Source organism: Motacilla alba, chromosome 29, assembly GCF_015832195.1.
Source record: "Motacilla alba alba isolate MOTALB_02 chromosome 29, Motacilla_alba_V1.0_pri, whole genome shotgun sequence".
Taxonomy (NCBI): domain Eukaryota; kingdom Metazoa; phylum Chordata; class Aves; order Passeriformes; family Motacillidae; genus Motacilla; species Motacilla alba.
The window spans coordinates 430,557-452,261 of record NC_052044.1 but is presented as its reverse complement, the minus strand read 5'-3'; the positions used below and the strand labels follow the sequence as shown (position 1 = coordinate 452,261).

Here is a 21,705-nt window from a genome sequence, read left to right as displayed (position 1 = left end):
GAATGGCTGGGGGGCTCCCAGGTCCTGCGGCTCCCAGGTCCTGACCCCTTTTCTACAACCTGGCCATGCCAGCTTCTCGTCCAGGGCGCTTTCTGGGATGCTTTTACTCATCTCTCTGCCCCTCTCTGTGCAGCTCTCCGTGAACAACAAACCCCCCAGCTCTGAGGGGCAGGGGGACAAGAAGGACAATGCCACGGCCCCCCCGGCTCCTCCGTCCTACGAGGAGGCGACAGCGGGAGAAGGGATGAAAACCGGGGCTTTTCCTGCCCCGCCCGCGGCCCCGCTGCACCCCAGCTGGGCTTACGTGGATCCCAGTAAGTCCTTCTGTGGCTGGGCTGGGAGAGGAGAGGAGGAACCAGGATGAGAGGGGAGCAGGGATGAGAGGGGAGCAGGGATAAGAGGGGGAGCAGGGATGAGAGGGGAGCGGGGATGAGAGGGGGAACAGGGATGAGAGCAAGACCAGGGATGAGAGGGGGAGCAGGGATGAGAGGGGGAGCAGGGATGAGAGGGGAACAGGGATGAGAGGGGAGCAGGGATGAGAGGGGGAGCAGGGATGAGAGGGGAGCAGGGATGAGAGGGGGAACAGGGATGAGAGGGGAGCAGGGATGAGAGGGGAGCGGGGATGAGAGGGGGAGCAGGGATGAGAGGGGAAACCAGGATGAGAGGGGGAACCAGGATGAGAGGGGAGCAGGGATGAGAGGGGAGCAGGGATGAGAGGGGGAACCGGGATGAGAGGGGAGCAGGGATGAGAGGGGGAACCAGGATGAGAGGGGGAGCAGGGATGAGAGGGGAGCAGGGATGAGAGCAAGACCAGGGATGAGAGGGGGAGCAGGGATGCGGTGCCCAGTTTGGCCCAGGGCAGAGCTGCAGCTGTGAGCCTCTGTCTGCACAGGAGAGTCTCTATCAACGTGTACAAGCCTCCATCTACACATAAAAGTCTCCATCTGCAGATGAAAGTCCATATCTGTGAATAAAAGCCATTCCAGCCATCCCAGAGACCTCACCCCCTTACAGATGAGGGAGCAAACTTCCTCCCAGTCCCATGGTGGGAGAATTCCCTGTTCCCAGCTTGCTGCCCTGGGAGATCCCAGCTCTGGGGGCTGCAGGGAAAGTCCTGGAGCAGCTGCAGGGATCCCCTCACCCCCTCCCGCAGCTCCTGCTCAGCCCCAGCTCTCAGAGCAGCTGAGGTGGCACAATTGGTGTCACAAGTGGTGTCACGGCCCTGAGTGTGGCTGTTGGCAGCTGCTGGCAGAGCCAGGGAGGCCGGGACACGGCTGGAGCCAAAGGCTGGATTGTTCCAGCGTCCTTGTGGTCATTCCTGGGCAAACCAGCAGTCTCTCCAACACCAGAAGCTCCCTGGAGCTGCTGCTGGGCCATAGCAAAGGACAAAGCCCTGGCTGTGCCCTGGGAATGGCTGCAGGCTTGGAAATGGGGCTGGAGCGGGACGGGGTGGCTGGGAAGTGACCCTGGGGGTTGCTCCCTCAGCACAGTTCCAGCCAGAGAAAACTCTAGAATTATGGGATTTAGGGACTTCTGAGCTCTTGCCCTGCTCCGTCCTTTGCTGCCTGTTCCGTCCAGCTGCAGGGATGGGATGCCTGGGGAAGGGGAAGGAGGGAAAACCTCCCCTGCTGAGTCTGCTGGCATATTCTGATGGTTTCTCCGCCTTTCCCCCGAGGAACAGGATAAATCCCCCCCAGGTGCCTCTGGGGATCATCTGGATCTTTCTGCTGTTGCAATGAATTGGGGGGGGGGGTGAGGCTTAAATGGGGTGGGATGGGGTATTTGGGGTTTAGGGGGGGGGATGGGGTATTTTGGGGCTCCAGGTGGGATGTCTCACACCAGACTGGGAGCACCTGGAAAGAAGGGATGTGGATTTGGGCTTGTTTCTGTGACCATGAACTCAGGACACGCCGTCCTGCTGTCGCCTTGGACGGGGGGACGGATGTGGGGACACCAGGAGGGAGGAGGAGGATGAAACCCTTCAGTTCCTCTGGGGCACTGAGGTGCCAGCTGGGTGTTTAGGGGTCAAATTGGTGTTTAGGGGCCAATTTGGTGTTTAAGGGCCAGCTGGGTGTTTAGGGCCAGCTGGGTGTTTAGGGTCAGTTTGGTGTTTAGGGGCTGGCTGGGAGTTTAGGGCCAGTTGGGTGTTTAGGGGCCAGTTGGGTGTTTAGGGCCAGCTGGGTGTTTAGGGGCTGGGATTGCTTTGGTGCAGGAGGCCTGGAAGTGTCCCGGGGGTTCTCCTGGCCCAGGTACTCTGGGACTGATGAGGGATCCAGGAGAACACGCGGGAGGTTCAGCTCCAGTGGGGCAGGAAGGAAGGACCAAGGGATTGACTGACAACAGAACAGCACCAGGGACTTATTTCCTGCTGGGGGCACCTAAGTGAGGCTCCTGCATTTGGAATGAGCAACTTTAACCAGGAAAACAGGAGAAAATCAGGATCAGGACCTTGAGTTTGGCTTTCCTGGTGATTAAAAGGGTCTTTGCTCCATCTTCCTGGAGGATTTGGGTATCCCTGAGCTCAGAAGCTTTAGGAGGAGGGGAGGTGTCTGTGGACCAGGCAGGGACAGGAATGTAAAGCAGGGAAATCACACAGGAATCCTTCTGTGGAAACCCAGCAGCGGGGACTTCAGCGACACAGGAGGGGACATCAGCAAAGGGAGCACAGAGGGCACAGAATGGTCATGGAGTCATGGAATGGTTTGGGTGGGATGGGACCTTTAAGCCCATCCAGTGCCACCCCTGCCACGGCAGGGCCACCTCCCACTGTCCCAGGCTGCTCCAAGCCCCATCCAGCCTGGCCTTGGAACCTCCAGGGATGGGGAAAGGAAAACCAGCAACAGGAGCTTCTGTTCCCGTTTTGGCAAAGCAGAGATGACTCGTGTGTGGATTTGAGGATTCGGGGGAAGGTTTTTCTCACTCATTGGAGCTGTTTTCTCCTTTTTCGGGCTCAGTGCTTAGCTGTTTCCTGAGTCTCTGCACGGAAGCAGGGTTGAGGGATGGAGCTCGGGGAGCTGCCAGGAGCTGCTCTCAGAGCAGGGGCGTTGTTGACAAAGCCACAATGCGAGCACAGCTCAGGAGAGCAGCGAGGGAATCCTCCTGCCCCGCTGGGAATGCTGAGTCACAGCTGCTCTGGGGATGCTTTAACATCCAGTGAAAGGAGAGCAGGGGATGATCCCAGCCCTCCCATTGCTGTGGAAGGTTTGGTGTTTCCTCAGACCAGGATTCAGCCTGGTGCTGGGGTGGTTTGTGGGAATGTTCTCCCTCTGTTCCCAGGGATGGTCCTAAGGAGCAGCAGGAGTGGGAAAGGAGCAGAGGGACTATTGTATTTGCTGGGAAATGTCCCGACGAAGGCAGGAATGATGAATCTGACTCCATGCTCTCAGAAGGATAATTTATTAGGATATGATATGATATTATATTAAAGAATACAGGAAGGATACTTACAGAATGCTAAAAAGATAATAACGAAAACTCGTGACTCTCTCCGGAGTCCCAAACAGAGTTTGGCCCTGATTGGCCAAAGAGTGAAAACAACTCACAGCAGGATCCCCTGAAACCATCACCTGTGGGTGAACAACCCCCAAACACATCCCACACGAGCACAGCACAGGAGAAGCAAACGAGATCAGAATTGTTTGCCTTTTCTCTGAGGCTCCTCAGCCTCCCCGGAGAAAAATCCTGGGCGAAGGGGATTTTTTCAGAGAACGTGAATGCCACGAAGAAGCTCTGGGAATTTGGGGCACCTGAGCCACGGTGGCTCCCTGGGCTCAAGTTCCACGGCTGGGGGGAGATTGGGGTGGGAGCTGCTCCTTTGGCCTCTCCGCAGGCTCCAGCCCGAGCTACGGCAGCGGGGGGTACCCGGGGGACACGGAGCTGCTCACCACCTTCAGCTGGGACGACCGCAACGTGCGCAGGGTGTTCATCAGGAAGGTGAGGGAGGGACACGTCCCTCGCCCCCTGGGCTGGCAGAGCCGGACCCCCAGCCCTTGGAGGGCCCGGCTCTGCTGGATGCTGGGATCCATGGATCACCTCTCCCTGCAGGTTTACGCCATCCTGATGGTCCAGCTCCTGGTCACCGTTGTCATCGTGGCTTTCTTCACCTTCTGGTGGGTGCTGGGTGTGTCCTGAGCTCCCTGGGACCAGGCCCTGGGCAGCTTCCTGGGGGTTGAGTCACACTGGATTCTTTCTGAGTATTCCAATAGACGAGCTGACCTCAGGGAACACTCAGAGGTCCCTCAGTCCTTTTTCCCCCATTCCCACCCATGCCTGGGGTTGGATCTTCCATCCTGGGTGATCCCCAGGGCTGCTGCCCTTGGCAGTGCCTGCCGGGTTTTCCCTGTGGGAGTTACCAGATCCCAGCTCCCGGGGCTGGCTTCCCTTCCCTGCTCATCCCCCTCTCCAGCTCGGATGACCGAGCGCTCTGGGTGTGTGTGGCTCACGTTGCCTCCAGAATAAATAATGGATCACTGCCAGCCTGAGGATTTGGGCTCCCTAATCCCCTGTGGGAGCCATTCCCAGGCAGCTCCGCTGTGGAACTGGGGGACCAGCGCTGCCCTTCCCACCTGGAGCTGGAATTCCTCTCCACGGGCTCAGGCTGTGAGGGGATTCACCCAGGGCTGGGTTTTTAATCCCCATGCTAGGGCTGTTCCCGGGTTCACTGGGCAGGGAGCTCGGAGGGACTGGATTCTTCCTGCTCAGGATCTTTCCTTCTGTCTTGCAGTGAACCCGTCAAGGGCTACATCCAGACCCACTCTGCCTGGTACTGGGCTTCCTAGTGAGTATCCCTGGCTTTTCCTGTGGCCTTGGGTGCTCCAGACAGCCTGGGTGGGGCTGTGGGGATGTGGGAAGGGTCTCCAACGCTTCCCCAACACTTCCCTGTCCTGCATGTGAAGCATCACTCCAAAGAGTCCAGGGGCAACTGGGGAAGGTCATGGAGCCATGGAATGGGTTGGGTTGGGTTGGGTTGGGTTGGGTTGGGTTGGGTTGGGAGGGACATTCCAGCCCGCCCAGGGACACCTCCAACTCTCCCAGGCTGCTCCAAGCCCCGGTGTCCAGCCTGGCCTTGGGCTGTGCCAGCCCCAGCTGCTCTGGGCAGCCAAGCCATGGGTGAGCCTGAGGTGAGCAGGTGGGAAATCTCACCTGAAGGAGCAAGACACACCGGAGAGGAGAACTCCAAACGCTTCCCCAAAAACGGCTCCAGGAACCAGGGTCAAAATAAACACCTATTTCCTGCAGAAAGCCAGAGAAAACTGGGGAGTTTCCAGGGAAACAGAAACTTCCTAATGAGACCTGGAAGGATGTCCAGGGTGCCTTAGAGGATTCATTTTGGGAAGGTCTCCTGGGAAGCTCCAAAGGCCTCCTTGCAGAGCACTCAGGAAAACACTGCCCAGCCCCTTATCTGACACCTGGAAGGATGTTCAGGGTACCATGGAGGCTGAATTCTGGGATTCTCCCCTTGGAAGCCAGGTGGTTGTAGAGGTTTCCATTACATAACATCCAGTGGATGTGTGGGGTGGATTTGGAGGTGTTGGGATGTTCCTGGCCATGTCTGGGTAGGGCTGTCACTCCTGGGGCTCCATCCCAGAGCCCCAAAGTTGGGATCCCGTTCCTTGGTTCCCCCAGCCCAGCCCAGAAGGGAGCTCCCAGCTGCTGGCATCTCCTGGCTCCGTGGTTTCCGGGCTGCTGGCGGGGTCAGTGCTGCTCATTAAGTGTGAGGTGAACTCAACTTTAATCAGTTCACACCCAAATCAGGAGATGAGACACCGGCTTATGTAACCTGGGAGAACCCTCCAAACAGCAGGAGTGGGAGCTCCGGGGCACCAGGAGGGAACTAAAGGTGCTCCAGAGGGCAGCTGGGCTTGGAGAGGCAGTGTCACCTCCCAGGGGACAGGGAGAGGAGGCTCAGCCCTGCTCATGTCCCCTCCTTGGCCTCTGGGGTCACCTCTTCCAGCTCCCTGCCCAGATGGAGTTGATTCCCTCCTGTTTCCCAGTAGGAACACCCTTGGGGCAGCTGGGAATTTCCCCCCTGGCCATTGTCCCCCTGTGCCCAGGTGAGACCCCACCTGCAGAGCGGCTCCAGCCCTGGGGACCCGCCCGGGGAGGGTGAGGAGCTGCTGGAGAGAGCCCAGAGCAGCCACGGAGCTGCTGCAGGGCTGGAGCCCCTCTGGAGCCAGGCTGGGAGAGCTGGGGGTGCTCCCCTCACTGCAGGGAGAGCTCAGAGCCCTGCCAGGGCCTGGAGGGGCTCCAGGAGAGCTGGAGAGGGGCTGGGGACAAGGGATGGAGGGACAGGCCACAGGGAATGGCTCCCACTGCAGAGGGCAGGGATGGAGATTGGGAAGGAATTCCTGGCTGGGAGGGTGGGGAGGGGCTGGGATGGATTTCCCAGAGCAGCTGGGGCTGCCCCTGGATCCCTGGCAGTGCCCAGGGCCAGGCTAGACAGGGCTTGGAGGAACCTGGGAGAGTGGAAGGTGTCCCTGCCCACGGCAGGGGGTGGGATGGGATGGATTTTAAGGTCCATTCCCACCCAGGCCATTCCATGACTTTAATCTTGTCTGTTTTTTCACTGCTCAGTGAGCCAAGCCCTTCCCCTCATTCCTGTGTCTCCAAATGCTTTTCCTGCTCTGTGCCTGGGTCTCCTTCCCAACCAGAGACCTCTGTAAAATAAACCTGGGAGCCCCAGGATGCTTTCCCACGGCTGGGATGGCACCTCAGTGGGAATAAATCCAGAGCACACAGGGGATGGACGACCCCGCTGGCTCTGTGCTCCCGACAGTCTCTTTCCAGCTGCTCAGCCGTGTCCGGGCTGGCTTTCCTGGTTTCCCAGTGGGAGAGCTGGCCCTGGGCTCTGCTGTCACCTCCCTGCCCCGGCCGAGGGTCAGTGGCTATCGGGAGCCATCGGCACGCCCGGAGCCGCTGCCCCGGGGAGAGCAGGGGAGCAGCTTCCAGAGCCTGCAAAAACACCCAGCTGTGGGCAGGAGAGCCTCCTTCAGCTCTGGGCTGCTGTGCTTTGAGAGGGTCAAACGCTGGGAGATAAAACCTAAAACCTGCCAGGACCTGGGTGGGGCTGGACGGCCACGGCACCTTGAGCTCTGCTGAGCCGGGAGGATCCTCCTGCCCTGGGCTTGTCCCTGAGCCCTTTTCTGAATGGATCCTCCTGCCCTGAGCCCTTCCCCGAGCAGCTCCCCCTGCCCTGAGCCCTTTCCTGAGCAGCTCCCCCTGCCCTGAGCCCTTCTCCGAGCAGCTCCCCCTGCCCTGAGCCCTTCCCCGAGCAGCTCCTCCTGCCCTGAGCCCTTCCCCTAACCCTTCCCTGCCCTGGGCTCTTCCTCAAGCACTGCAGCACTGGAATCATGGAATGGGTTGGGTTGGAGGAACCCTAAAGTCCATCCAGTGCCACCCCTGCCATGGGCAGGCACACCTTCCACTGCCCCAGGCTTCTCCAATCCCTGTCCAGCCTGGCCTTGCACACTTCCAGGAATGGAAAGTCCAAGAATTCCCGTTTCTGGAGGGATGTGCCGTGGGAGCAGCTCCCTCCTCCAGCACAGCCCTTCCAGCCCTGCCTGAGCCCGGTCACTTTGCCAGCCCTTGGTTTAAGAACCTCCAGCCTTGACACCCCCAAGCTGGAAAGGGTTTGGAAACAAGGAGCAAAGCCTGGAACTTCCATATGAGAAACCCACAGAACCATGGAAACTTGGAATTGTGAAGATGGGAAAAGCCCCTGGAGACCATCGAGTCCAACCACCCACCCTCCCCTCCCCGCTGACCACGTCCCCCAGTGCCACTTCCACAGGCTTCTGGAAACTTCCAAGGATGGGATCCCACCACTGCCTGCGCACCCCCATCCAATGCCTGACCTCCCATTCCATGAAGGAACGTTTCCCAAGAGCCAGCACAAACCCAGTTCCTGCCCTGTTTGTCATTCACACATTTGGGTGCTCTCCAGGGTCTGAACCCGACCCTGGCTCTGCTCCAAATCCAGCCCTCAGCTTCTCCAGGGATGTTTTGTCCCACCCTGGGGACAGGCACACGCAGAGGAGGTTCCTGAGGGCAGGAAGGAGCTCGGTGAGAGGGACCAGGGGTGGGTGTTTGCATTTCCAACATCCCCGTCCCAGGCTGCTTTTCCAGGCAATTCCATCCCAGGGAATCCCTCCCTGCACCTCCATCCCAGGGAATTCCTCCCTGCACCACCCTCCCAGGCTGCTTTTCCAGGCAATTCCATCCCAGGGAATCCCTCCCTGCACCCCTTCCCAGGCTGCTTTTCCAGGCAATTCCATCCCAGGGAATCCCTCCCTGCACCTCCATCCCAGGCTGCTTTTCCAGGCAATTCCATCCCAGGGAATTCCTCCCTGCACCTCCATCCCAGGGAATTCCTCCCTGCACCACCCTCCCAGGCTGCTTTTCCAGGCAATTCCATCCCAGGGAATTCCTCCCTGCACCTCCATCCCAGGGAATTCCTCCCTGCACCCCCCTCCCAGGCTGCTTTTCCAGGCAACTCCATCCCAGGGAATTCCTCCCTGCACCCCTCCCAGGCTGCTTTTCCAGGCAATTCCATCCCAGGGAATTCCTCCCTGCACCCCTCCCAGGCTGCTTTTCCAGGCAATTCCATCCCAGGGAATTCCTCCCTGCACCTCCATCCCAGGCTGCTTTTCCAGGCAATTCCATCCCAGGGAATTCCTCCCTGCACCCCTCCCAGGCCGCCTTCCCCCCTGACCTCTCCCTCTCTCCTTGCAGCGCCGTTTTCTTCGTCACCTACCTGATCCTCGCCTGCTGCTCCGGGCCCAGGTGAGGAGATGCTTTGGGAGCTGGCCCAGCTGGGGAAGGCAGCAGGAATGTTTTCCTCAGGTTTCCAGCCCTGTGGCAGCTGCTGAGTTTCCATGGGATCATGGAATTTTTTGGGTTGGAAAGGACCTTAAAGCCCATCCAGTGCCACCCCTGCCATGGGCAGGGACACTTCCACTGTCCCACAGTGCTCCAAGTCCCATCCAAGCTGGCCCTGGACACTTCCAGGGATCCAGGAGCAGCCACAGCTGCTCTGGGGAACCTGTTCCAGATGCTGGAAGCAGCTGTTCCAGGCCTTGGGTCGCTGCAGCTCAGGAGTCCAATCGCAGCTGTGACTTCCCAGCAGGAGCTGCCCCGTTCGCAGCTCTGGGTTCTGGGAATTCAGCTTCCCAGAGGATGCTCCTGTCAGCTCCCAGGGGAGCAGGAATATCCTGGAGACCTTTGTCCTGCTGGCCCAGCAGGACCCCCAACGCCCCGTGGCTCCCAGCAGGGTGACTGTGCCCTGCACTGCCCCGGCACTTGTGCACAGGGCATTAATTACACAGCAGGGTCATTAATGGCCATTAATTACCCTCACAGTCCCTAATTACCTCATGGTAATGAGGTCCAGCCCCGGCTGCCTGACCCCTGTTTCCTCTGCAGGAGATACTTCCCATGGAATCTGATCCTGCTCAGCATCTTTGTGAGTAGCACATCTGGCCAACATCTGCCCTGGGGTCAGAGTGGCTCCGAGGACAAGGCTGGCATTCCTGGGGAAAAAAAGTGGGAATTTCGTCCCCTTACTGTCCTGTGCTTGGGCTGAGGAGCTGTGGTTGCACTGGGATGGGAGAAGCTGGAAAAAAAAGGGAGCCTTTGTTTATTGAAAAATTGCAAAATATAATCTGTGGAGGCTGGTGGGAACTGGGATTGGAGCTGGGCTGGGAACTGGGGTGGGAGCAGGGATGGGAACTGGGGTGGGAATTGGCGTGGGAATTGGCGTGGGAGCTGAGGTGAGCTGGGATGGGAGCAGGGATGGGAGCTGGAACGTGGGATGGGAGCAGGGACGGGACCAGGGATGTGGAATGGGAGCTGGGATGTGGAATGGGAGCAGGGATTTGGAATGGGAGCTGGAATGTGGGATGGGAGCTGGAATGGGAGCTGGGATTTGGGATGGGAGCAGGGATGGGAGTAGGGATGGGAGCTAGGAGCTGGAATGAGAGCTGGGATGTGGGATGGCAGCTGGGATATGGAATGGGAGCTGGGATGGGAGCAGGGATGGCAGCTGGGATGGGAGCTGGGATGTGGAATGGGAGCTGGAATGGGAGCTGTGATGTGGAATGGGAGCTAGGGTGGCAGCTGGGATGTGAGATGGGAGCTGGGGTGTGGAATGGGAGCAGGGATATGGGAGCTGGGATGTGGAATGGGAGCTGGGATGTGGGATGGGAATGGGAGCTGGGATGGGAGCTGGGATGTGGAATGGGAGCTGGGATGGCAGCTGGGATGGGAGCAGGGATGGCAGCTGGGATGTGAAATGGGAGCTGGGATGTGGAATGGGAGCAGGGATGAGGAATGGGAGCTGGGATGTGGAATGGGAGCAGGGATGGCAGCTGTGATGTGGGATGGGAGCTGGGATGGGAGCTGGGATGTGGAATGGCAGCTGTGATGTGGAATGGGAGCTGGGATGGGAGCTGGGATGTGGGATGGGAGCTGGGATGGCAGCTGGGATGTGGGATGGGAGCTGGGATGGCAGCTGGGATGGGAGCTGGGATGGGAGCTGGGATGTGGAATGGCAGCTGGGAGCTGGAATGGGAGCTGTGATGTGGAATGGGAGCTGGGATGGCAGCTGGGATATGGAATGGGAGCTGGGATGGGAGCAGGGATGGCAGCTGGGATGTGGAATGGGAGCTGGGATGGGAGCAGGGCTGGCAGCCGGGATGGCAGCTGGCTGCTGTGCGGGAGGGATGCAGGAGCTGCTCCGGTGCCGTTTGCTCTCCCTCTGCCCTCTCACGTGCCCATCAATCGCTGGAGGGTTCCGAATGCTGCCCAAGCTCCTTCTCCCGAGAGCCTGAGAGGCTCCCCTGCCCTTTTCCCTGGGATTGAGGGATTTCCTGTGGTGCCTGCGCCGGGGCACGAGGGCATTAACCAGGCTGTGTTTTTCCCCAGACCCTGTCCATGGCCTATCTCACTGCCATGCTCTCCAGGTGGGTTGGGCACTGCCCTGTCTCCTGTCTCCTCCCAAAAACATTCCCTATTCCTGAGGGACCTGGGCCCCCTGAGCTGTCTGGGGCTCGCAGCAGCCGCACAAAGCTGGAGCTTCCCTGTGAAAACACTTTCCAAGGAGGGTTTCCAAGGCCTGTCCGTGTCCCAGGGCAGGCAGCACTGGAGCATTCCCACATCCCAAATCCTGCAGGAGAGTCCCGGAGGGCCAGGCTGGAGGTGACCACTCAGGGATCCTACGCTTCTCACTGGGCAGGTCCCAGGCAGGTGGGGCTGCAGTAAGCCAAGGAACTTTTTTCCAGCAGTTTCAGGAATTTGTATCCCAGCCTGTTCATTTGCACCAGGAAATCTGCTCCCAGCTCACGTGGGAGCCTGGAGAGAGGGACATGGTCCAGCGTGGGGGGCTGGGACAAAGAAACCTGCGGCCTCAGCAGCTCCAGGGGGAAAACTCCAGTGACTCCACACAAATGCCCCCAGGGAGAGCAGGACCGGCCTTTCCAAGGGCTGAGCCTGGCACTGCAGCCCCTGTGCCTGCTGCAATCCCTCCTTCCTGCCCTTTTCCCAAAGCCCGGCTGGGCAGGAGCCCAGGGGCTGCTCCTTTGGTTCCCCCTCATGCCGTGGTGACTTTTGTCACCCTGGTCAGGATCTTCCCCATTCCCTGTCTGCCCGTGGACAGTGGGATTGGTGGACTTGGAGCTGCTCCAAAGCTCTGAGAGGCCCAGATGGACCCTCCTGCCTTCCCTGCATCCTTCAGAACAGCAGGGAAACCCATCCAGCCTTTTTTGTATCCTTCCTTTTCTAACCCTAGTGTGGAATATTGATCATTCCAGCATTGTTTGTGCCTGTGGGATTCATGTTTTCCTCGCCCAGCTCCTGCCTGTCCGAATCCCCTTTCCCGTCCCCGTGGGAATGATTCCATCGTGGTTTTCCCGGTCGTTTTGCAGTTACTACAACACCAAGTCGGTGCTGCTGTGCCTGGGGATCACGGCCCTGGTGTGTCTGTCTGTCACCATCTTCAGCTTCCAGAGCAAGGTGGGACCCTGGGGCCTCCCTGGGGCAGGGCAGGGGGGGCTGGGAGTGCCTGGAGGGCTCTGGAAACAGGGCCAGCCCGAGGGATGTGGAGGTTGGAGTGGATCAGGACATGTGCCAGGGAGGGATGTGGCTGGGATGGAAGCGGGGCTGGAAGATGGTGATTTATGGGAATAAAATGAGATTTTTTTTTTGTGGATTGGGGTGTATGTGGGAATGGAAGCTGCTGATGTGCGGGAATAATCTGGGATTTTTGGAGGATTGGGATGTGTCAAGGATGTCAGGGGGGCTGGAAGAGGCTGCATGGTGGTCAGCTGGGAGTTCCAGGGGGCTGGGCTGTGGGATACAGGAGCGATGATGGATGTGTGTGATGGATTTGTGAGGTGTCTCATCCTGGCAGGTGCCACCCCCAGAGGGTCTGGCAGCCCCTGGACGTGGGCATGGATGAGGGAAGGGGGGTGGGGCCAGGCAGGTGCCATAAATCACCTGAGAGGCTCCTGGGATCCCAGGCATAGGTGTACGTGGGAATGGAAGCTGCTGATGTGTGGGAATAATCTAGGATTTTTGGAGGATTGGGATGTGTCAAGGATGTCAGGGGGGCTGGAAGAGGCTGCATGGTGGTCAGCTGGGAGTTCCAGGGGGCTGGGCTGTGGGGTACAGGAGCGATGATGGATGTGTGTGATGGATTTGGGACCCCAGCCCTTCCCTGTGGCGCTGAGGGGGATTTGGGAGGCGTTGGGGGGTGGCTGCTGGGATGGAGAGGCAGAACCAGCTCGGGGTGGGTCCCAGGGGGACTCGGGAGCTGCAGCCCCTGAGCACAAACTCCTCCTCCCGCCCGCAGTTCGACTTCACCTCGTACCAGGGCGTTCTCTTCGTGCTGCTCATGGTGCTGTTCCTGGGGGGGCTGGTCCTGGCTGTCATCCTGCCCTACCAATACGTGAGTGACCAGCTGGGCCAAACTGGGCCAAACTGGGCCAAACTGGGCGTGCTGGGAGGGGGGGTGCCCAGCTCCCTGAAAACGGGCGGGAACCCCCATGGAGAGATGGAAGAGCAGGGACATTCCCTGGGATGGACCATGGGATGCAAGGACGGAACTGGCCCAGGGCTGGGGACATTTCCTGCTGTTCCTGGTGGTGGAATCATGGAATGGTTTTGGTCAGGAGGGACCTCAAAGCCCATACAATCCCACCCCTGCCATGGGCAGGGACACTTTTCACTGTCCCAGGCTGCTCCAGCCTGGCCCTGGGCACTGCCAGGGATCCAGGGGCAGCCCCAGCTGCTCTGGGAAATCCATCCCAGCCCCTCCCCACCCTCCCAGCCAGGAATTCCTTCCCCCAATCTCCCATCCATCCCTGCCCTCTGGCAGTGGGAGCCTGGCTCCTGTCCCTCCATCCCTTGTCCCCAGCCCCTCTCCAGCTCTCCTGGAGCCCCTTCAGGCCCTGGCAGGGCTCTGAGCTCTCCCTGGAGCCTTCTCCTCTCCAGGTGAGCACCCCCAGCTCTCCCAGCCTGGCTCCGGCCCTTGGAGCAGCTCCATGGCCCCCTTTGGATTCATTCCAACACATCCGTGCTCTCCTGTGCTGGGACCCCCCTGGGTGCCAATGGCTTCTCGCCTGAGCACAGCTGCCCCTGCTCAGGCCTCAGTTTCCCCTCAGTAAAACCAGGGAAATGAGCACATTAAACTCTGTCCCAAGTCCAGGGCAGGACTTGGGCTCAGGACTAACACCCAGCCCCTGCAGAGCTCAAATCTTGAGGCCTCCGTTGCTCAGCAATGACCCTGAGGTCTGAGTGACCCTCAGGAGCCACGTCCAAGGGGACGGTGACCCCCTGTGTGTCCCCAGGCCTGCCAACCCCTCGCACAGCTCCAGCCACTTCCTTTGGCCTCTCCAGCCTCTCCTGGTCCCAGCTGTGTCCGGGGGAAATCTCAGAGCAGCTTCCAGCCAGCCTGGAGCAGGGCTGGGCTGCATCCAAAGGTGTCTCATCCTGGCAGGTGCCACCCCCAGAGGGTCTGGCAGCCCCTGGACGTGGGCATGGATGAGGGAAGGCGGGTGGGGCCAGGCAGGTGCCATAAATCACCTGAGAGGCTCCTGGGATCCCAGATCCCTCCCCATCCCAGGCAGCTCCTCTGCCCCGAGTCATTCCCTAAGGGAGACCTCCAGGAGATTCCCACTGGTGCCAGCCCTGGAGCTGGTGCTGGGCATTCCAGAGGGCTGGATTTTGGCTCTCTGGGCTTGAGCCTCTCCTCTTCCCAGTGGGAATGTGAGGCTGGAGCAGCTGGCAGTGCCAAAGCACAGCCATGAAACCGGAGAGACAAGTCCTCCCCACCTGACACGTGGCGAGATAAATGAGCCCGAGAGGCAGGGGCAGCCTGGCCCCATCTTGGGTTGAACCAGAACCTTCTCCTGGTTCCTCTGGGCCACAGCAGGGGCTGAGCTTTGCTCCCAGTTCCGGTGAAATTCCCCCTGTGACTCCCACGGATGAATGTATTTAAATTGTGCTTGTTAATTAGAATCATGGAGTGTCCTAAGGGGGAAGGGTCACACCAGGCTCATCCAGTCCAACTCCTGGCCCTGCCCAGGACATCCCAACAATCCCACCTGGTGCCTGGGCGCTGTCCAAATGCTCCTGGAGCTCTGGCAGCCCTGGGGAGCTGCTCCAGTGGAGGAAGAACCTTTTCCCAACATCCAACCCAAACCTCCCCTGACACAGGTCCAGCTGTTCCCTCAGGCAAATTAAAGCTGGATCCAGCTCTTGGAATATTTGGTGTTTCTTCCAGTGGGATCAGCTGTGTTTGGGTAAATAAATCTATTCTGGGGGTGCTCCAGAGTGCTGCCATCATGAGAGTGCTGGGACTGCCCTGCCCTCTCAGTGGCTTCCCCACCCCTGGAAATGCCCGAGGCCAGGCTGGACCAGGCTTGGAGCAACCTGGGATAGTGGGAGCTGTCCCTGCTCACGGCAGGGGTGGCACTGGATGGGCTTTAAGGTCCCTTCCCACCCAAACCATTCCAGGATCCCATGATTTCCACAGGACGGGTACTGGGGCCACACCTGATGGAGAAGTTCAGGAGCTAAGTGGATACAAAGGGCTCAGGGAGGGAGGAGCCGAGGCCCCGTGTCCTGTCCTGTGCCACAGGAACGTTCCCAAGGAGCTGGACGAGCTGGAAGTGGTGCAAATCCAGCCTGGGCTTCCAGGGCATCTCCCAGCTTTCCCCCTCCACCTGGGAGCCAAGTACCTGGGGAGGGAAGTTCTGCGTAGCCCATTCTGTGCAGCTCTGACGGCTGTGTCCGTGTGTCCCTGTCTGTGTCTGTGTGTCCATATCCGTGTATCCCTATCCATGTGTCTGTGTCCATATGTCTGTGTTTGTGTCCATGTGTCCGTGTCTGTATGTCCGTGTCCATGTGTCCCTGTCCATGTGTCCGTGTCCATGTGTCCATGTCCATGTATTCACCTGTCCCTGTGTCCTTGTCCATGTGTCCCTGTCCCTGTCTGTGTCCCTGTCTGTGTTCATGTGTCCCTGTCTGTGTCCCTGTCCATGTGTCCCTGTCCGTGTCCATGTGTCCCTGTCCATGTATTCACCTGTCCCTGTGTCCTTGTCCGTGTGTCCCTGTCCGTGTGTCCCCGTCCATGTGTCCCCGTCCATGTGTCCCCGTCCATGTGTCTGTATTTGTGTCCATGTGTCTGTGTCTGTATGTCTGTGTCCATGTGTACGTGTCTGTATGTCCCTGTCCATGTGTCCGTGTCCATGTGTCCATGTCCATGTATTCACCTGTCCCTGTGTCCCTGTCCATGTGTCCCTGTCCCTGTCCGTGTGTCCCTGTCCATGTGTCCATGTCCATGTATTCTCCATGTCCATGTATTCACCTGTCCCTGTGTCCTTGTCCCTGTGTCCCTGTCTGTGTGTCCCTGTCCGTGTTCATGTGTCCCTGTCTGTGTGTCCCTCTCCATGTGTCTGTTTCAATGTGTCTGTGTCCTTGTCCCTGTGTCCCTGTCTGTATGTCCCTGTCCGTGTCCATATGTCCATGTATTCACCTGTGTCCCTGTGTCCCTGTCCCTGTGTCCCTGTGTCCATATCCCTGTCCGTGTGTCCATGTCCCCATGTCCCTGTCCCTGTGTCCATGTCCCTGTGTCCCTGTCCCTGTCCCTGTGTCCCTGTCCGTGTGTCCATGTCCCTGTGTCCGTATCCCTGTCCCTGTGTCCCTATCCCTGTCCCTGTGTCCCTGTCCCCGTGTCCCTGTCCCCGTGTCCCTATCCCTGTGTCCCTGTCCCTGTGTCCATGTCCCTGTGTCCATGTTCCCGTATCCCTGTCCCTGTGTCCATGTCCCTGTGTCCCTGTCCCTGTCCCCGTGTCCCTGTCCCCGTGTCCATGTCCCCGTGTCCATGTCCCTGTGCCTGTGTCCGTGTCCCTGTGTCCGCGTCCCTGTGTCCATGTCCCTGTCCCCGTGTCCCTGTCCGTGTGTCCATGTCCCCGTGTCCATGTTCCTGTGTCCCTGTCCCCGTGTCCATGTCCCCGTGTCCCTGTCCCTGTGTCTGTATCCCTGTCCCCGTGTCCATGTCCCCGTGTCCCTGTCCCTGTGTCTGTATCCCTGTCCCTGTGTCCATGTCCCCGTGTCCCTGTCCCTGTGTCTGTATCCCTGTCCCTGTGTCCATGTCCCCGTGTCCCTGTCCCTGTGTCCGTGTCCTTCAGGTCCCGTGGCTCCACGCGATCTATGCTCTGCTCGGGGCTGGGATCTTCACCATGGTGAGTGGCTGCTCCTGGAATCCTGCAGGGAAAACAGACACCAGGGAAAGGAGACGGCAGGGAAAGGAGACAGCAGGGAAAGGAGACAGCAGGGAAAGGAGACAGCAGGGAGAGGAGACAGCAGGGAAAGGAGCCGGGGCAGGGCCCGGAGCCTCGGGGGGAGCCGGAGCAGGGGCTGCGGGGCTCGGGGGGAGCCGGGGCAGGGGCTGCGGGGCTCGGGGGGAGCCGGGGCAGGGCTGCGGGGCTCGGGGGGAGCCGGAGCAGCGATCCCGGCGGGAGGTGCCGCGGTCGTGCCGGTGCCGGCGCAGGGCATGGTGTGAGTGCCGAGCCGTGTGGGGTGAGCAGTCCTGGCTGGATTGCTCTGCAGGGATCGTGGGGACCGGCCAAAGGCGCCTCTGGAGCGGAGCAGGCAGGGCTGAGCTCGGCGGAGCTCCGGGAACGAGGGGATGCAGGGATGAGGCTGCACGGTCGAGTCGGGGCTGGTCGGGCGAGAGCGAGCCAAGGTTTGGGATGAGTTTGGCTCACAGAGGTGCAGAAAACCAGGGAAGGCTGAGATTGGGGATTAAGAGGCATTAGGAAGGTTTATACAGGCGGGAAAAGCCCCGGAGCTGGGCAGCTCCTCCAAGGAAAGGCTTGGCTTGCTGCCGGTGGTTCGTCCCCAGAGCCTCTTCCCGAGCGCGTCCCGGTCCGTGCGCTGCGATCCAGCGGGGCAGCTGCCTGCGGAGCTGCCCGGTGCTCCCGGGGCTGCCCTGGGCTGGCAGCTGCCTGCGGAGCTGCCCGGTGCTCCCGGGGCTCAGCCCGGGGCTGCCCTGGGCATGTTGGGAATCGGAGCTGTTGAGCAATCGCCTTTATCACCCATTAAAGTCACTCCGAGGGAGCGCGGGGAGCTCGGCGCTGATTCATGGCTCAGGATCCCTCTGTAAAATACAAGGAGGCTTCAACATCTGATAATTACCCCATAAACATCAGTCAGAGCCTCGGCCTGGCCCTGCCAGGGCAGCTCGGCTGGGATTTGTTCTGGGAGGATGAAGCAGCATCTCTGGAGGATGGCGCAGCCCTGGAGAGCTCTGGACCCATGAGGGACAGCAGGATGGCAGGAGGAGGAAAGGGAGGGAGGAGAAAACGGTGGATTGAGGTCACACCTGGGATTTCTGGCAGTGCTGCTCCGTAGTCTCGTGGGTCAGGCCACACCTCGTTCCCTGGCAGGTGTTTCCCACCCGAGGGAAATGTGGGAATAACAAGTTGTGGGCTCTGGGATGAGGAGGGAGGGCGGCTCCAGAGCTGGCCTTGGGATGGAGGAAACCTGAGGGAAGAGGGCCTGGAGTGGGAGCTGCACTTGGGGTTTGATTGTCAGGAGGGAAATAAGGGAAGGGGAAAGTTGCGGCTCGTTCAGTGCCTTGTTCTGAGCTTTTAAATTGTGGCTACGGCGCATGAAAAGGGGCTGCACCCGGGTCCAGGGAGGCAGTGGGGACTTCTCCTGTCATTAGAGCCCTTCTTGCCTCCCTGGGCCAAACCTCCCTGTCACTGTCCCGGGGTTTCCTCCCTTCCCTTCCAGTTCCTGGCCCTGGACACGCAGATGCTGATGGGGAACCGCCGGTACTCACTGAGCCCCGAGGAATACATCTTTGGAGCCCTCAACATCTACCTGGACATCATCTACATCTTCTCCTTCTTCCTGCAGTTCTTTGGCTCCAGCCAGGAGTGAGGGCAGCGGGGCAGGATGCTCCCTGTGCTGGCAAATGTGAGGGGTTAAATTGAAAAGCAGAGGTGAAAGGGTTCAAACCCGCCCGCCTGACCCAGTCCCTCCCTTCCTGGTCCATCCAATGCACCGAGGAGCCCCAGGCCCCTCCTGCAGCTTTGTACATTTGCTGCCAGGCCTTTGTGACCCAGAGAGCAAAGCAGGGCTTCAGTGTCGTGTCCCTTCTGCTCCCCCCGCTCCCGCCCAGCCCAAACCAGTCCAGAGGCTGGGGCAGGAGATGGGACCTTCCTGGCCCCAGGGGCTGCTGGAGGTGCCCTCGGAGTCCTGCCCATCACAGGGCAAAAGTGCTGTGACAAAACACCAGCGAGGGCAGCAGAGCAGGGAGTTTGGTTAGATCCTGGCAGGAAAAGCAGCTGAGCGGAGGGAAAAGCCTTGGGGAATCCTTGCATTGCCCTGTTTCCCACAATCCATAGGAGCTCGGTGGCCTCTGCGCTATTCCTGGTGACTCCTGCTGTTGGAAACGTGGAGTGTGGGATCACGTAGCTGGATTTCAGTGCTCCAGGCACAGGGAACCTGTTTGTTCAGGACGTGCAGCTCTCTGAGGTCATCCCTGGTGCCGCTGCAGGAAAAATTCCCCTGGATACCTTGCATCCGGCTGAGTGTCCCTTCCCTTCCCTTCCCTTCCCTTCCCTTCCCTTCCCTTCCCTTCCCTTCCCTTCCCTTCCCTTCCCTTCCCTTCCCTTCCCTTCCCTTCCCAGATCCATGGGTCCCACCCAGGGGAGTGTGCTGGTTCTCTTTGGAGCGTGGCTCCTCATGGAGGGGTTGGGATCCCAGGGAAGGAACATTGCCAGGAAATGGCAGAGAAGAGATGGAGGAGGCTGAGTTTCCATGCTGGGAAATGCCATTGCCTGTGGGAAATGGGCTGGGATCCTGTAACCCACCCCGAGGCTCTGACACCCTCACAGAACTGTCTTGGTTGCTCCAAGTTAGCGTTCCTAAGGGGTTATTTCCAGGGACTGAGGCCATTGGAGCAGCAATGTTCCCTCTCCCTGGCTGTTTTCCATTTCTCCTCTCCCGAACGGGAACGGCGGCGCGGGCTCTGGATGTGCTCAGGTAACTTTCCACCGAGGCCCCGCTCACATTCCCTGTTTGGGGCTCAGCTGGCTGATCTGGGGCCGTAAAGCTCCCCAGGGAGATAAGGAGCCTTTTGCTCTCATTCCAAGAGTGATCCCTCCTGCAGATAGGACCTGGTATCTCCCATCTCGCTGGGAATGCCGGCAAGTGCGTCAGGGAGCTGCCTGCAGCAATTCCTGCTGCAGAGAGGCTCTGCCAGAACGCTGGAACGTTCCTGCTCCTTCTGCCCTGGGTTTTACCCTGCACATGTCCTGTCCTCCTGCCACACGTGTCCAGGGAAAGTTACTGTGCAGGGAATGGAAACGCTCCGGCCCCTCCGCGGCTGCAGCGATGAGTGGAAATGATGCTTTCCTCTTAGCTTCCTTCCTTCTAAAACACCCCCAAAAAAACCCCAACCAGACCAAAAAACCCTCAGCCAGATCAAAAAAACCCCAACCAGACCAAAAAACCCTCAGCCAGATCAAAAAACCCCAGTCAGACACAAAAAAACCCCATCAAAATCTCATCCAGATCAATAACCCTCAGCCAGACCAAAAAACCCCAGTCAGACACAAAAAAATCTCATCCAGATCAAAAAACCCCCAGCCAGACCAAAAAAACCCAGTCAGACACAAAAAAACCCACAACTAGACCAAAAATTTCAACCAGATCAAAAAAAACCCCAGTCAGACACAAAAAACGCCAATCAGAGCCAAAAAATCTCAACCAGATCAAAAAAACCCCAGTCAGACACAAAAAAACCCCATAACCAGACCAAAAAATCTCAACCAGACCAAAAAACCCCAGTCAGGCACAAAAAACCCCAACCAGAGACAAAAAATTCTCATCCAGATCAAAAAAACCCCCAGCCAGACCAAAAAACCCCAGTCAGACACAAAAAACCCCAACCAGAGCCAAAAAATCTCAACCAGATCAAAAAAAAACCCAGCCAGACCAAAAAAAACCCCAGTCAGACACAAAAAAACCCACAACCAGACCAAAAAATCTCAATCAGACCAAAAAATCTCAACCAGATAAAAAAATTACCCCCAGTCAGGCACAAAAAACGCCAATCAGAGCCAAAAAATCTCAACCAGATCAAAAAAACCCCAGTCAGACACAAAAAAACTCAACCAGAACCAAAAAATTCTCATCCAGATCAAAAAAAAACCCAGTCAGACACAAAAAAACCCACAACCAGACCAAAAAATCTCAACCAGACCAAAAAACCCCAGTCAGACACAAAAAACCCCAACCAGAGCCAAAAAATTCTCATCCAGATCAAAAAAACCCCCAGCCAGACCAGAAAAACCCCAGTCAGACACAAAAAAACCCACAACCAGACCAAAAAATCTCAACCAGACCAAAAAATCTCAACCAGATCAAAAAAAACCCAGTCAGACACAAAAAACCCCAACGAGAGCCAAAAAATTCTCATCCAGATCAAAAAAAACCCCAGCCAGACCAAAAAAAAACCCAGTCAGACACAAAAAAACCCACAACCAGACCAAAAAATCTCAACCAGACCAAAAAATCTCAACCAGATCAAAAAATTACCCCCAGTCAGGCACAAAAAACCCCAACCAGAGCCAAAAAAATCTCAACCAGATCAAAAAAACCCCAGTCAGACACAAAAAAAAACCCACAACCAGATCAAAAAGTCTCAACCAGATCAAAAAAACCCCAGTCAGACAAAAAACCCAGTCAGACAAAAACCCCACAACCAGACCAAAAAATCTCTGACCGGACCAAAAAATCCCCAACCAGAGCAAAAAAATCTTATCCAGATCAAAAAAACACCCAACCAGAAAAAAAAAAGACCCCAGTCAGACATAAAAATACCCCAACCAGACCAACAAATCTCAACCAGATCAAAAAAACCCCAGTCAGACACAAAAAATCCCCAACCAGACCAAAAAAACCCCAACCAAATCCAAATTTATTTTGGGATGAAGGACAGCATGAGGTGATGCCAGCAGGAAGTTCATGCCCTGCTGGTTCCTGCTGGGGAGAAGCAAACCCTTGGATTGCTGAGCAGGCAGGACTGGGAATTGCACGGGAGGCACCCTAAAAGTGGATGGAATTAGAGTTTCAAGAGGGAATTTCCCGGCCCTCAGCAGACTGGCTGGGCAGCCTTTCCTTGCTCGCAGTCGT

At 58.2% G+C, this 21,705-nt stretch overlaps 1 protein-coding gene across 2 annotated transcripts in view; it reads left to right on the top strand.

Annotated features, from left to right (window-relative positions):
- Positions 1 to 21,705, top strand: part of FAIM2 (Fas apoptotic inhibitory molecule 2) — an 83,987-nt gene that overhangs the window by 1,642 nt on the left and 60,640 nt on the right. Inside the window, exons 2-12 of one of the 2 annotated variants that reach the window (XM_038164320.1) lie at positions 134 to 314; positions 3,830 to 3,933; positions 4,045 to 4,109; positions 4,724 to 4,777; positions 8,731 to 8,781; positions 9,421 to 9,460; positions 10,921 to 10,958; positions 11,919 to 12,006; positions 12,845 to 12,940; positions 16,686 to 16,739; positions 18,295 to 18,521. In XM_038164320.1, coding sequence (XP_038020248.1) covers positions 134 to 314; positions 3,830 to 3,933; positions 4,045 to 4,109; positions 4,724 to 4,777; positions 8,731 to 8,781; positions 9,421 to 9,460; positions 10,921 to 10,958; positions 11,919 to 12,006; positions 12,845 to 12,940; positions 16,686 to 16,739; positions 18,295 to 18,444 — 921 coding nt within the window. In that variant the 3' untranslated portion in view covers positions 18,445 to 18,521. Of the gene's footprint in view, positions 1 to 133; positions 315 to 3,829; positions 3,934 to 4,044; positions 4,110 to 4,723; positions 4,778 to 8,730; positions 8,782 to 9,420; positions 9,461 to 10,920; positions 10,959 to 11,918; positions 12,007 to 12,844; positions 12,941 to 16,685; positions 16,740 to 18,294; positions 18,522 to 21,705 lie in introns of those variants that run through there. The other variant, XM_038164321.1, reaches the window with a different exon arrangement.